The sequence below is a fragment of the Stigmatopora nigra genome, chromosome 3 (assembly GCF_051989575.1).
Source record: "Stigmatopora nigra isolate UIUO_SnigA chromosome 3, RoL_Snig_1.1, whole genome shotgun sequence".
NCBI lineage: Eukaryota > Metazoa > Chordata > Actinopteri > Syngnathiformes > Syngnathidae > Stigmatopora > Stigmatopora nigra.
In genome coordinates, this window is record NC_135510.1 from 13,486,438 (window position 1) to 13,502,574 (window position 16,137).

Genomic DNA, 16,137 nt, shown 5'->3' on the forward strand with positions numbered 1-16,137 from the left:
TTTGCAGTGGAGATATTTCACTTGTATTGATGGTGGGCATTAAATTAAAATAAATGTCTGGATTACCTGTACACAAATGTAATTTGTTTGATGCAGAATCTGTTTCACAGCAGTCCCAAAGGTTTACAGGGTCCTACTCACAACCTTAATTAAATCCTGTTAAATGCTGTATGTACGATATTCTGCAACCTGTGCTGTTTATCACAAGCATTTAATGCCTTTCTCAATACTTTAGATGATTGGAAATTATCATATTTACAACAAAACCAAAGTTTAATGCGTTTTGTGAACATTTTTCCTGAAAAATAACTCTAGTGAATCTTATTAATACAAAATCTGGATAAACATTTATGAAAAGACATTATTATAAATGCTGGGGTCAAATATTTATCCTAGTGCTACAAATAGCTATTCTTAGGATTTGTTTTATCGCACATAAAAGAACCCTGCAGATGTGAGCTCCATCAAAGAAAACAATATGGGGTTTGCAGCAAACAAACTATATTCTTTTGCACAGTCTGGACACATATCTGAACAGTAATATTGTGCGAGTCAAGCCAGAAGACTTTTTTTTTTCTTCAAATCCGAGTCAAGTTGCAAGCCATTAAATTTGCTGCATCCCTATGACTTGTTCATGATTGAATTGCTTTTTTTTCATCATTTTTCATAAACACAATGGTGGCAGTGGAATTAATGATGCCAGTAAATACGACACAACTGCGAGTGCTTTGATATAAATGTCATACAAAATAGGTTCATTAGTCTTTCTCTTAGGATCACGCCCGCGTATTTCCTTCCCTTGATCTTTGCAGAAAAGATTAGATAAATCCCTCCAAAAATGGAACAGGAGTGCAGGAGTGAAAAAAAATCATTCAGGGGGAAAAGGGTTACAAAAATATTGCAACCTTTTATCACCTGAGTGAGCGAGAACAGCCTCGTCAATGTAGAGCTAAGAGGCTTGTTTTGAAAGCAGAACTTTAAAGCAGAGTGGTGAGGTGCTGTGTGCCATTTCTTGAGAGGCACTGATATTTGAGTCAAAACTTTAAATGTATATCCTGAGCAGTGTTGTATTTACCGTTAGAGTATATAGCAGACATTTAAAAAATGTACACGTGAAAAAATGAGTGCTTTACCAAAATGATGTATTTGGTTAAAAAAAAAGATGTATTATGATTCTACAAGTTTTTGACCACAACCAAGTATTTGATAATTATAAACTCGAAAAATGAAAGACCCTCATTAGAAAGACCCTCAACTTACGCTCTAATACTCTAAGTTAGAGGTGCGCAAATTGTTTTGCTCTAAAATCTACTTTTCAACGACCCAATCTCCTGCAATTTATCTTATTTCTGGGACCCACCAACGAAGCTTAGCAGTTATGTATGTTGATATACCTCGCATCGCTGCATAAGCCAATTTAGTTATCCCCCGATATTTTGTGGGTCACGTTTCGTGGATTCAGGGCATCTGGGGGGTTAAAAAGTATTCAGCAAAAAAAAATAAAAAATACGATTAATGCTGAAGTGTGAGAAAATATGTTTTGCAGCAAGGCAAACACTACTCTGAGGCACTCACCACCGATAAGAGCGGCTTTATTCCGTGAGCTGATTGAAATACATAATAGCTAAGCTAAGGAATCCACCAGCCTGGATCAATTTTTTTTGTTGCGCGATCAACTAGTAGTAGGTTGGCAATCTATTGGTAGATCGCAATCGACGTATTGAACAGCCCAGATCTCAGTTGAAGGCACATTCCAGTTCTATCCATATCTGTGCCTTTCCTAATTCACAATATATGGATTCCAAATTATATATAGTATATATATATATTTGTCTTTAGACAATATGCCATATGGATAAATCCACCCTTTTTGTCATTTCCCATCAGGGGTCGTCACAGCAAAACAATTGATTTGCAAGACGACTTGGCACATAAGCTTTTACACCAGATGCTCTTTCCTGACAAACACACAATCGTGAATTGAACCAGACTCTCCGCAATGGTAGACGGGTGCTCAGACAATTGATCTAACAACTGGGTCCCTGTAAAGCTAAATGTAAGATGAGTATTTGATATTGGCGTTAGAAAATCTAGTTAACTAAAACATTTATATATTCAGAGACATACCGACAGACGCTCAGATAAAAAATATATGAAAAAAACAGATAGATGTATAAGTTCCTTTGTTCCTATTTTGCAACCAGCTGTTTATAGGTTGGTGGACTTCCCTGGTTGGGGCTGATATTGCTAAGAGTGTCACGTTCCACCTCACTGTCATCCCTCTGGTCCGGAAGAACATTGAGCGACCTTGCAATGCGGTTTAGTACCAGATCCATGTTTTTGATCTAAGAAGAGTGAATAAATGCATCAGGGTTGGAAAATACAAAAATTAAGACTGAAGTTGTGCTGTGAGTTCTGAATTGTTTAAATTCATGTAATCTATTTGCTTCCTATTCTTAACTTGCCTTTCTTCTTTCATCACTTGGATACCTATCCATTTTTTCTTGGAGGGTCGGCAGTGATTTCAACAGTTTGTGATTGGATTAAAACTCCTATCGACATAATAGCAGTCAATCAGTACATTTATGCCTTTTTAAGAAGGGACAGAAGTAGGAAGGATGCTGATGTCTTCTCTTATTTTCAGCCAAACACCTATGTGATTGTTAGTGTGTGGTCAAAACCTTTCACTTTTACTGAATTCTGTTTTGTCTATCACTGCTATGGCTGATGAGTTCATTAAGAAAAGTTTAACAATGAAAATTCTGCTAGAAACTTTATAAAAACCTCCCTACCTTGTCCTCCATTCTGCTGAGGCGGGATCCAATAGAATGGTTTTCCTTATCTCTGGCTAGGTATAGCAAAAAACGGAGAGTTAGTCAATACTATATGTAAAAGGACAACTGGGTGATCATTACCTGATCCTGTCTGGAATAAATTAATCTTCCCTAATGACTGGTCCAATCTGGAAGAATGAAAAACAATGAGACAATCAAAAATCTGTAATAACAATGGTGACCTTGTTAAACAAATGATTCTATTGAAGATATTTTACAGTCTTTACTCAAATTTGATTTAAACACTCGGGTACTGTTTTACAAAATGATCTTACATCTGTAACTTAGGGGCTAGAAGTGTTTAGGGAATATGGTTTAATATTGCATCCTCTAATTGTCTGTCCACAATGTTGAAGCTGACCTTTTTGTTTGTTGCGGAGTATAAACTGCTCAGTGATCCCCAATCTTAACCAGTTATCTATGTCTGCTCTGTAAATTTTTTGTGTGAAGTATTTTGGATTCCCTTGGAATTCATATATCCAATTATTCCCTGAACCTCTTAACGGCACTAGAGTTTTGGCTAGAGCCTATCACAATGAACCCTGGCCAGGAAGTAGGGTAAACGCTTAGCTGGTTTGCAGCAAATCATAGCACATTTAACAAAAACATTCCCACTCATATCCCTAAATATGGACAAGTAAGAGTCAATTATCCTAACATGAATGGCCATAAATTACAGCTACTTAGTGAACCTGGTTAAGTTTTATGGATATTCACCATTATTTTGCAATTTAGTTATTTTTGAAACCTGTGCTGTTCAGCTGCTTAATATTGCAAAATGTTGGAATAATTATGTAGGGACAGTTTTATGGTGCAGGGAATTTGAGATATAGTACTACATTTGTGGTTACTCACAATGTGGTGTTGATTATGCCTTTGCTATGAAAAGCAGCTGGACAGAAATGGTTTTAGAGGACAGTAAGGAAAAAGGCTAAAATACGTTTCTCTTTCACTCTCTCTCTGTCTGTAACTGCTTTGTTATATTCTCTCTCTCTCTGTGTCTCTCTCGTTCCGGCAATTTGTCAAAGCGTGCTGTGTTGCATCTGCTTGATCACTCATAATTACCTTCTCTGCAGTTCCTTGATTCGCACCATCAGGTTGAGGTGACCCTGAGTGTATTGCTCAATCACGTCACGGACTTCATATGGTTTACGAGCTTGCTATTAGGAGTAAAATGGACAAATTCAGTGCAGTTTCATTGAGGGCAGTAAATGAAACGTATTTTGAAGATTTCATATTGCTTTTGAGGCAATTAAAAGATTCACACATTTAGTATATTGCAAACTAACGTAAAGACTACTTCTCTCAAAGGAAACTGTAAATATAATTCCCCCATCATATAAATATATGTTGTTCTTGACAAATAAATGAACTGACCTGGAACTTGCTCTTGGCCACATAGAAGCACATTTTCTGGATCACACGGATGGTTCGTCTGTGAGACTCGGTTAGACTGTTAAATGGGTTTCAAATGACAACTGTTTCATTATATTGTTAATGTTGACAAAACAAAAACAACCGACTGTAATGTTCATCTCTTTTTAAAATTTAGCTGCTGTAAACAATAGCAAGTGTTTTGTGACAATATTCTGCTGTATAATCCCCGCGAAAAAGCCCCAAGACATTTGGCCATGGTTAGTACTATAATTAACTGTTTCTTTCTACTGGAGCTCGTAACACTGAAAACAACAAATTAATTAGCAAGAGGAAGGAAGTGCATGAATAAGGTCCTTTGTAAAATGGACAATATTCAAACACTAATGTTGTAGTATGACTTCTAAAAAAATGTTTTATTATTATTCATTCTTCGTGAAGATATATAAATGTCCTTTTTTTCCGGGGCTCATAACACTATAAACAACAAATGGCATAGCAAGAGGAAAGAAGTACTAAGTGATAAGAAATGTTGTTGTTTTTCTAATGAGAGGTTATTTTTGCTACATCTGGACATTGTTATTAGTCATTTGCCAAACTAGAAAAAGGATTAGGACGAAAATAATACTTTGTTTTTCTGGACAATGTAAAAAAATACTAATGTAGTAGACTGACACGATAATATTTTCATTATAATATATCCACTGTGGGCAAAGCTTTAATTCTAACCCAAGTCTTTGGCTTCAAAATGAACAATGATAAATTCACAGATAGAAATGTGTTTTAGGGACTTTAAAAATAAGGCTGTATCCATGTTGATATCTGTCTATATGTAGAGTGAAGGGGATTCTTCAAAAGTAAAGACACATTTTACATTTAAAGGCTCTAATTATTTCCACGGTCCTGCTACCAACTAATCCTTGAGTAAATGATGAAAATGAACTAATTTTGTATGATGTGAAGACCCGTTTGCGGTTCATAACTTGAATTTTGTATCTTGAAACAAAATGTTCCAATTGAGACTTTTCTAACCGGAGTATTTAGTAAGTGGAGGGTTTCAAAAGAAGGGGTAGCACTGTATTTTATTTGCAGTTAATATTAAAAGATATTGATATTTTTTTTTAGTTATTACTCAAATTTTAGAACTCATTTATACCCATTTGTGGTATTCTGTAATGGTTATTTGTTACATATTTAGAGATAAGTGGAATGAAATTAATGGATGGATTGTTTCATATTTTTCAATCATAATGTCAGTGATCTTTCCCAACAGCACAGTTGCAATCTATTCCACGTCTGCATCATTACCCCAACATTTAGAGAGGAAGTCCCTTGGGTCAAAACGGCAGCCCCATTTATTTCAATTAGTGTAAGCACTGACATTATGGTGCAGTTATTTCACTTACTTCCTCTGATTGGACTCAGTGTCTCATTGTCAAAGTGCTCAGCCCTCTCACAAAAGTGGCACTTTCCCTAATTGACAGTAATTTTACAGTGGTAATCTGAAGATGTAGATATCATATAGGTCAATGACCGACGCAAATGGGTTTCCTAGACACTCCTCAAGGAACAAAAAATACAAATACAAAATAACCCCATTTTTTTCTGAAACTTCCAATATAAATTAGGAGTTTAACATTATTTATGTCGTGTCACACAGGTTTTGAATTTTATAAAACAGTAAGGTTCATTTTTGGAGCTTCTCCTGATTTGAAGATGAGGGTATGGGCTGTAGGTGTTGATGCGTTGCTCAAACTCACTTTAAAGTATTAAAAAAATGCAGACTAACTACTTGTTGTAATTTCCAAATACTTGTTTGCAGGAAAGCACAAACCAATAATCTCCCCTACTTTGAAACTCACTGTGATATGGAGGTGGCTGCATTCAGTGCACCGTCTTGCTCTAATTCTTGTTCCAGGTCGTCAGCAAAACTGCAGCTCCTTTTAAGGCCATCAGAAGAATCAACACCCAGAAGACCAGGTTTTTTCCCTAGGGTAACACACAACATGTTGCCAAATGAACATCTGCACTCATCTAATGGTTGATAGCTTATCTAGAAACACAGTATCATCATATTTTTGCTTTTTTTTCCTGAGACCCTTTGTGCTAGTCAACATTATAAAACCGACTCCCCAATAATAGGTACCGTGTTTTGCTGTTTAATACATCCCCCATTTAATATACCCGGGTATATTAAACGGCAAGAGTATATTAAATGGCGCACAAACGGGAGGTTCAAAAAAGCAAAACATATTTAATATACCCGCGTATATTTAACGGCAAAATACGGTAGATCATAGATGTTTTTTTTCATTTTGTTACATTTTCTTACTTAAGTAATTCCAAAGATGATACTTAGGATGACCATAAACAATGGACATTGAGAAGAACATAACACACTTATAGAATTAGTAAATGAGCATTCTCATAAAAAGAACACATATTAAATACATTAATAACTCTACTTAATGTTTTCTTTTTGTCAGAAAGCTGAAAATAAGGTTTTTATGTCAGCCGCGGCCCATCTGTAATTGTCTAATTGGTTTAATAGGAAATTGAAGGAGAGCTACATTTGCAGATTCATTTCATTGGGGACTGTATGTTCTCTGCTATAATTTAGACTGTGAATGTTTTTGCGAGCAGACAAAATTGAGCTCACATTAACGACTCAGCTTGCAACACAACAAAGCGGCGATTTCAAAATGAAAGAGGAAGCCTCTATTATTTGCCATAAGACATTTATAATGGAGAACTTTTTGCGGTCTTTATCTAATTTGCGTTTTAAGATTGTGGATAATCAAAAAACTATTTGAATGGCAGTCAAGTGTACTATTACTAGCGGGATGAAAATTTGTCTTGCTCAATGTGGGTAGTTGCTTCGTAGACAGATATCTTCATGGGAACGATTAAACCAGATAAGGAATACTGGGATATAGGCTGATCAATATTTTTTTTCTTTCCTGAAAAAAAAATATATATTTCATTCAGATATAACAACAAATGATGATTGCCACACATCTTTTTGTGGAAAAAAAATAGAAGGACAACACTGTACAAAGAATGCAGTGACAAACTATACAAAGTAACAAATGAAACAGCACTGAAAACGGTGAAAATTTAAAAAGCTGTACTATATTTGCTTCCCTCTATTTAGGTTTCATATATAATATCCGTATCATTTGCCTAACCTGTCACCTTATCGTGGAATGTGTTTACGTGCCCCATAGTTGACATCCTTGGTTTGTGCTCCCTATGAGGTGTTGGCATGTTCTTATTGTGATTGGGGGGTTATTCTATTTTTTTTAGCTTTCTCTGACATCTCTAAAACTAAACTAACATGTTAATTATTATGTTCAATCAGTTGAAACCTGCCAAAACTCTTAGGTGGGAAAAGCTCTGAAAGTTTAGGATGTAATTAGCGAAGAAAATGGATGGATTGAATGGGGTTTCGGTTTGTTAGGTCTCTTGATAAGTCTGTGTATGACTGATTATTGATCCGTAGATAATAGGTACATTGATGATTAGATTTAAGTTACTTTTAGTAAAGAGTCCATATTTGCATGTACAAATGTTTGCATATGCATATATATATTTGCCCCAACAATCATTCATCGTGCTTTTCAAAATGGAAAAGAGAAATGAGCTTTCAAAATATGCGGAAAACAACTCAATCATTAATTATTTTTTTCTTTTGTAGAAATGTAAGCAGGCATGATTGTTGCATGCAGTATAAAACTCACAATTTCCCTCAGCTGACAAAGAAAGATTCCCTCAGCTAACACAGAAGGAATGCATGCATAATTTGAGTTGCTTTTTGTAACTCCTTTGTTATAGTCTGAGTGGAATTTTGTAACATCAGTTGTGCAATCTGTCCTGTTTTGATTCTGCAATGTGCTCATGCAGAATGTGTCTTCTGTTTAAGCAGAATTCAACCGTCCCTCAAAAAACATGTTTGTATTAAAACTGAATGCTCAGAAGAAATTCAAGAAAATGCATTTGAGAGGCATATTCTGGGGGCACATTAACCTATCTTACCTATGTCCATCTTGCTACATGCATTAGAGTTCAAAACGTTGCTCTCTTGGGTAGACAAAGAGACACTGGCCATGTTAGAAATTGTCAGAAAATCTGAAGTGATGTCCTTGTTCACCTTTCAGAGACACACGAAGATGACAGCTCAACAAAATATCGTAGCCAAATAGAAAAATATTCAAAATATTTTTTCTTTCTATAATGCACTATAAAACACCAACCCCTTGCTACATTCAGACCACTGAACCAACACCTGGGACTCTTTTAATCCTTATAACATGTACTTCACAAAGGTTTTTTTTATTCATACCAATTTGATAGGATTGGATTTACTTTCGCCCAATCCAAAAATTTAAACACATTTACTTTGGGTTTATAGTTTCTTTAAATTAGTGAAGCCATTCAATTACCAATAGGTCTAAATGTGAGGGCCTGTGTTTATTGTCTATTGTCGATTGGTTGGTGACCAACTTCACCACCTCGTACAAAGTCAGTTGTGGTAAATTCAAGCTTACCTTCAACATATAGTGGAAAATCTCTTTATTTTAATTTGCTTTGGTGAGGGTCATGTCTTGTGGAATTTATGTCACTTGTTTCACAATTACATTTTAATCGAATGCTTTTGTAGGAACTAACACTAAGTGTTTATGTTACATACTACTTGTGGTATTTGACTCAAATCACTCGGTAAATACTGGACCACCTGTAGTAGTCACTTATCTATTAAAGACCCCTGATCTGGTATTTAAAGCTCCACTGACCGATTTCTTAGTTGACGGGGTCGAGAGTGAGGCGTCCAGAGTGTTGGATTTCTTTCTCAAGAACAACTTAAATGTGGCAGAATCAGACTTTTCCATTGCAAAACATCTCCATGATGTCTGCAGAGAAGAGGGTAAAGCAATGCAATACTTCAAACACATTTTATGTACAGTATCTGTTGTGAAAGGAAAATCAGTCACGGTATCCAACAACAAATGACAATGACACAGTCAGATTTTGATGATCAAATACTACCTGAATGACACGGGCAGCAGCCGGAATTTGTCTATTAAAAAGTTTCCGTCTCTGTTTCTGCTGTACTGCCAGGGCAAAACCTGATCCCAAAATTCCCTGTGAAGAAAATCACAACTTGTTAAGGTCTAAAAGCAATTTAAGTTTGATACCTTAACCACGACTACCAGTATTTTTGTACCTAATAAATGATTAGCTCAGAAAAAAGTAATTTTGCAAAACATTCCTTAAAAATGAATCTTTTTTTTTAATAGTAGAATAACTACGATAATCCTTGGACTGAAAAAGTCAGCATTTGAGCAGCAATATCTTCCACTTACTGCAGGGAGTACAAAGAAAGCTACGGCAAAGACAGAGAAAAGGGATGCAATCATCTTTCCAACCCAGGTCACAGGTATGATGTCTCCATAGCCAACTGTAGTCACTGTTATCTGGGACGAACACATGAAATTGGTTGATTAACAACACAATAAAATTCATTCATTTTCTGGACTGCTTATTCTCACAAATGTCATATGGGGTGCCAGAGCCTATCGCAGCTGACTTTGGGCACGGGGCCGGGGACACCCTGAATTGGTGGCCAGCCAATCGCAAAGCACGAGTAGACGGACAATCATTTATGCTTACACTCATACCTAGGGACAATTTAGAGTGTTCACCCAGCCTATAATGCATGCTTTTGGAATGTGAGAGGTAAACAGTGTATGCAAAAAAAAAAAAAAAAAAAACGACGCAAGCCTGGGGAGAACATGCAAATTCCACACAGATGGAGCGACCTTTTAATGAATTGATTGAAAGTATCAAAGATAAAATTTGTAGCCAAAAAAATTCCGACATTTAATGAAAACCTTTCCTTTTAACAAAACAGTTGACTGTTTTTTAGCGTTTTGATTGGATCATATTTTACCTTTACCACCTTCATCATGTTGCTAGACCATAAACCTCTTTTCTACAATATTGCCACTGTTAAGCTTGCTTTTTAACGTGAGGCACCCACGCAATTTTTATCAGAAGCATGTTTGGCATATTTACACTTGACATTTCACTTGCCAATGTACACACTGGATAGTGGAAACCTACAAGCACAAACTGTCAATAAGATATGAAAACATGAATGGGAACATTTTCTTAATGATGTGTTTCATGTTCTTGTTTGGTAAACTAGCATAGTTGAATTAATAAAATAATTTTATAATTTACAATAATTTTAAAAGCAAAAACGTTAGCATAGGTTCAGTGTCATTAAGGTAATTAAAAATGTACTTTTTAACTTCACTTACCTTTTACTTAGATCTCAACTTAATTCACTTAAATTTTCCACACCTTTTTAACCTCTTTGACTGCAAAAACATAAAAGAATAATCCGATATAAGAACCCTAACATATATTTACCACTCCCCACCACAGAGCATCAGCAAAGGTTGAGATATTGTCTTCCTTTTCTGCCAGGTAAAAAAAGTATGAGGTGAAGATCAGACCCAGAAAGCCAACGTAAAGGGTCATAATCAGCTCCTGAAATACACAACCATACAAAAAGGCAAGGAACATATTTAGTGTCATTTGTGCAGTATACACTACAAATAACCAGTAATAATAAGTTATTTTTCATTGATATGAAGGCATTGGTCTGTGTATGAAACATACTTATTTTAGCTTCTAACCTCTAAATTCTGTTCATCAAAATGTTAAGGTGATGGGTGATTCAGAATGTACACAATAGCGTTCTATTAACAATATAAAACACGCGTGTGAGGAACTGATTTATTCATTATATAAAACAAAAGGACAACAAACCTAAAATGTCCTGCACTATGCAATTAAAGAACAACAATTGAGTTTAAGCACTCATCGGGCAAATATAGTCAAATGAAAAAGCTAAAATAGAAAGTCCTTAAGATGTTTTGTAGACAAGATGATGTAAAAGGTCCTGCATATATTAATGAGGGATGCATTCCCAGTGAGTCCCACAAAAACAATAGCTTAATAAGTGATCTACTGTAATGTGAGCTTATTAAAACTTGCTTCATGAAATGGCATTTGCAATTTACTAGTATCGTGGAATTAAGCCCAAATGAATCCATTGTGCAGAAGAAACAGAAGCAGTAAAATTACAAATACAGCAATAAAAATCGGGGAGATAAAATTTTTAGAAGCAAATACAGAACATGTATTGCTCTGCAGATCTTTGTATAATTGTCTGACATACAAAAGAGGTTGTTATATTTGGACTAATTGTCATTTGAATTTCCGAAATGAGAGAAACCTCTTTGTTTTCACATTTTTCTGTGATAGAAATGTACACAAATGTCAACAGAATTTATTTTTGCTGATTTGGACCATTTGCAGGATATGCTGAATTCTTAAAAACAAAAGCCCAGATGCATTGTCATGTGACTTACAGAGAGACACAAAAGCACAGCAGCAGGCCATATTGGACAAGTCCTTCTTTTCCTTGGAAAAGCTTCACTGTTTGTTTTCTCTAAATTTTGGGTGGTATAGCATTAAAGTAATAAATAATAAAATATAGTTAAAGGCCACCACTGGACCATTGACATTTATTGCTCCTTAATGCCTAAAAATCCTATTCTTTGCATTTAGCTTCAAATATCTTGAATGAACCCTTGAAAGTCTTCTTGGAATCATTAACTAAACTGGCAACAACATTTAAGACCTAGTGCTGCCCATATGTTCCAGAGCCAGTGAAGAGCAATGGTGCAAATTGTGTTTACAAGCCACATGCATGAAAAGGCTATTTAGTGTCTATTTAATCTGTTATACTATTAGACGACATAGTGTTTTGAGTAAATGAACTGAATTAAAATTTGCAACCCCCAGATGTGACCACATAAGGGTGTTTGTCTAACCAGAACTCTAAAAAAATAAAAAATAAAACATCAAGAAACACACAATGAGGTCACAGCACAGCAAGTCTACAAGATAAAATGCAATGTGACCTCCAGTATTTATTGTTTCCTCGGTAATTGAAGCTTAGACTCCAGTGCATCCGTGACAGCAGTGTTGATAAGCAGAGCAGTGAAAAAATGGATGGATAGATGATGCCCCCCCACCAAAAAAAATATGCTCACCCCCCTGTTACATGGTTGTAATACTGAATGGCAGAGAACATGTGCACTCGAGACATATTTTGTATAACCTTGTCCCATTGACTTTTTAAAACCCTGTAATTTGCATAATAGCTCTCCTGTAATGTGAGTCAGCATGGCTACTTTTACCTGAGGGTGAAATTGTCCTGATATAGTAGAATTAATAGCATACTGCATACTCAAAAGCAAGCCATGTTTTTGAAAATCCTACAACAATGCAAAATGTGAGACCTAATTTTGTAAAGGTGTATTCAAACTTTTGTCAAAAGATAATGGCAGTAAAAGGCTATTTTCTCTTGTAGTAGTTTTTGTTGGGAACAATAAGACACACTGAGCTGAGTGCTTCATGCTTCAATAATGTATGTCATTATAGTATGTGAAACCATCATAACCGATCATTTAAAAACAGCTTTATTCACATAGAATAAATCAAGTTCTTTTTATTGTTGTAACAACTAGTTACACCATTAAAAAATCCTGAATCGAAAGGTTTAAAAAGGATACCAAATGGCAAGACACTTTCCTGTCAGTGGCTGTAAAAAGTATTAGTTGAGAGAAACTTGGCCATTAGCTGGATCTCGCCAAAGTAACCACAGCATGAGTCAAGGGATAATCAAAAGTGAAACTCGTGCGAAGGGCAGGTAATCCTCGAGTATGTGTTCTCAGCTGAATATATGTCAGGAGGAAACTCACTATGATGTTCGCTCTGTATTTCACATCCTAAACATTTTTTTACTGCAGCTGTTCAGAGCTTTTCCAATTTCGTAGGCTTAAGTGTTATTTTTTAATATTTTTGTTTTAAATTTCTTTCAAACAGACTTTCAGGCTTTGAAGGTATAAGGCTAAGTCTACGTAAGGATGGATAAGCTTTTACATTGTATTTCCCTTGAAACCGTATAACTGACCACACAGGCATTTACATCCCTCGCTTCTGCAAGCCACATCCACATCTTCATTGGAAATGAGTGAGAAAGAGGCAGACACGCGGATGTATTACATTACTGCTAGAGCAGCGCCATACAAAAGATTGATGATGATGATCCATGTGCAAAATAAACATGATCTATTTCCTAAAATACATGAATATCATCATTAACTCGAGTATAGAACATGCTTAATGTTTGAGGATACAAGCGAGCTGGCACCCTATTACTTTATCTCCTTGTTCCAGTGAATCGCCTTAGGAGAACAGATTAAAATTTATGAACGAAAGTCTTTAAGTGAATAGATACCAACCAAATGTTTCTAAGGGTCGAGAAGTCTGCTAAGAGGCTAAAGCTGTACTTCACAGTAGCAACCATTTAGTGGCTCCTTATAAGGCTGCACAATAGTGGCGGTGGAGTACAAAACAAGCATACATAACAAATGATAGGTCATTCTTTTTTACGTCTTTTACACGTCCATTATACTAAGTTTTGCAAAACTGCCTCGAACATTAATATGTTGCTGTCCGAGATGTGTGCAGGACCGCACATTTAAATAAGAGCATGTTTTGGTGGGCCTCCAGGAACGTGGAACACAGGTGCTAGTAACGAGCTGCCGCAATCCACACTAACAGAAAATAAAGAGGGAGCTCATCGTTCCGCACTATTGGTCAATATTTAATAACAAAGTATAGGAGCATGTGAAATATACCACACTACATTGCAAGAAATGTATAAATTCCCAGATGGCTTGGGATCAGCTGCCTTTGAATAAGTTACACTACACAAGGTGATCAGAACTTCCAAACTCAAGGCCAAGACAGTTTGTCCACAATGTGTCTATCTTGACAAAGTCTGGCTATAATTATGTAATTTGACTGGTGTTTACATGTGCCAATGTCAGAGTATAGTCAAATGTATTTAAAAAAATCAGCAGATCCTCAAAGATTTGGATCTGATAAAAAGATGACATACCTGTCGGTGGGCATAGACAATAGAACCCAGGAGATGCCATGTTCCTCCTTGGCGGTCTACGTGAAGCATACGCAATAGCTGAAGGAAACGGATCCCCCTGAAATTGAAACAATTTTCAATTGTGTAGACATAAAAATAAAATTTTTATATATCTATAACTATGCAAACAGCATTATGGGATGCGAAACTCAACAGGCCGGTCTGCATCGGCAGAACAGTCTGCATTGGTTCATGCTCAATATATCAAAATAAATGGGATGAGTTACATCGGGGCTATTCGACCGGACTTGGGTAGATGCCAACGTGGAATTGAAACACTAGTCGGCCCAGCTCTGATGAACAGATGCATGAAGCAGAATGCATCAAACTTGGTACAGTCGCACAACCTGGGATGTGATGGTGTACAAATACTTAATAACTGAACTCGAGGAAAATATCTAAGCATGTATGCATATATTATTATTACTAAGGTCATGGGGGGTGCTGGAGCCTATCCCAGCTGAGTCCGGACACCCTAAATAAGTGGCCAGCCGATCGCAGGGCACAAGGAGATGGACAACCATGCACACTCATACCTAGAGGCAATTCAGCCTATCATGCATGTTTTCGGAATGTGGGAGGAAACCGGACAATGCGGAGAAAACCCATGCAGGCCCGGGAAGAACACCGTGCATTACATTTCAATTTAATTAATTCATGCAGTCTTTCATTTTCTTTTGAACAAAGCTTGTCCTCATCAAGGTCGACGGTGCTGCGGCCTATTGTAGCTGACTTTGGGCAAAATGCTCAATCTCAGAACTTGTGAGGCGGCCTCCAGTTATGCATTTTCTAAATAAATAAATGATATAAGAGTATCACACATCTTGCGCCATGAGTATTTAATGTGGGCATGTTGTGATTTCATAGTACAAACGAGATTGTTCAGGCCTAAACGAAACCAACAGACTCAATCAAATCTTATTGTCATGCAATCTACCAATAATACCTTGATGATTGACTGGTAGATAAAAATGTATGTATTGAGCACATCTGTACTTTGATGTTAACTGAAGTTCTATTCAATATGGTGACTTTGGATTCAACCAGCTTTTTTCTCTTGAAATAATTGAGGTACATTTGTGTGTAAATATTGTTTTAATGTACTATTTAAGAGAATATATATTTTCTAAGCTATTTGCCTTGTCATGCAGTCTTACCTCACAGCAGATGTTGCTAATACATGTCCTTTGGAGCCAACTGCGAGCACAATTATTGAGGCCACCACAACAATTAGATCTGTGTAGAGAATGCACAATTAAAGGCTTGATTAAACTGCCCATACAAATGCGTGTGGACATGTGTGTGCCTTGTGTGTTCTAACCTATAATAATTATTGGTTTTCTAACAAATCGTAGTCGTCCACAAAATCCAACATATATACTACGACAACCTGCTGACCAGAATCGGACAATATATTCCACCCCAAGGAAGGTCACGACGAAAACTTCCTGGGAAAGTAGAAATTCAAAGACAATTAACAGGACAGAAAACATTTCATTTGTTGTATATATTTTGCGGTGAATATCTCTGTGCATTATACTCAGAGGAGTTTAAAGGGTTTATAGTCAGGTGTGCCTTATCATCCAAAAAGGACAGTAGTTTAAATTAACAATTTAGCCGCTCTTCACTAACATCTTATTAAAAAAGACCAAACTTTTTGTTCATAACCATAATAAGCACTCACCACCCAGAAGAGAATTGAAACTGCTTTACCAATATAATTCGGAATGGTTGAAAGAACACTGAGGATCAGGCAAAGAAGTATCATGAGGAACCTGAAAAAATACAAATACAAAAGAAAGGACATTTCACCATGTTTTCTTATTATTGTAGTCTGCCTTCTGC

The 16,137-nt window shown here is 36.2% G+C and overlaps 1 protein-coding gene across 2 annotated transcripts in view; it reads right to left on the bottom strand.

The window, feature by feature from the left end:
- Window positions 1-16,137, bottom strand: part of kcnq1.1 (potassium voltage-gated channel, KQT-like subfamily, member 1.1) — a 21,090-nt gene continuing 4,953 nt past the window's right edge. For both annotated transcript variants that reach the window (XM_077713840.1, XM_077713841.1), the window contains exons 3-17: window positions 15,977-16,067; window positions 15,614-15,740; window positions 15,450-15,528; window positions 14,254-14,350; window positions 10,644-10,763; window positions 9,572-9,682; window positions 9,255-9,350; window positions 9,002-9,118; window positions 8,244-8,358; window positions 6,071-6,197; window positions 4,212-4,287; window positions 3,900-3,994; window positions 2,916-2,962; window positions 2,793-2,848; window positions 1-2,345 (exon numbers count right to left, since the gene is read on the bottom strand). In XM_077713840.1, coding sequence (XP_077569966.1) covers window positions 2,190-2,345; window positions 2,793-2,848; window positions 2,916-2,962; window positions 3,900-3,994; window positions 4,212-4,287; window positions 6,071-6,197; window positions 8,244-8,358; window positions 9,002-9,118; window positions 9,255-9,350; window positions 9,572-9,682; window positions 10,644-10,763; window positions 14,254-14,350; window positions 15,450-15,528; window positions 15,614-15,740; window positions 15,977-16,067 — 1,510 coding nt within the window. In that variant the 3' untranslated portion in view covers window positions 1-2,189. The remainder of the gene's footprint in view (window positions 2,346-2,792; window positions 2,849-2,915; window positions 2,963-3,899; window positions 3,995-4,211; window positions 4,288-6,070; window positions 6,198-8,243; window positions 8,359-9,001; window positions 9,119-9,254; window positions 9,351-9,571; window positions 9,683-10,643; window positions 10,764-14,253; window positions 14,351-15,449; window positions 15,529-15,613; window positions 15,741-15,976; window positions 16,068-16,137) is intronic.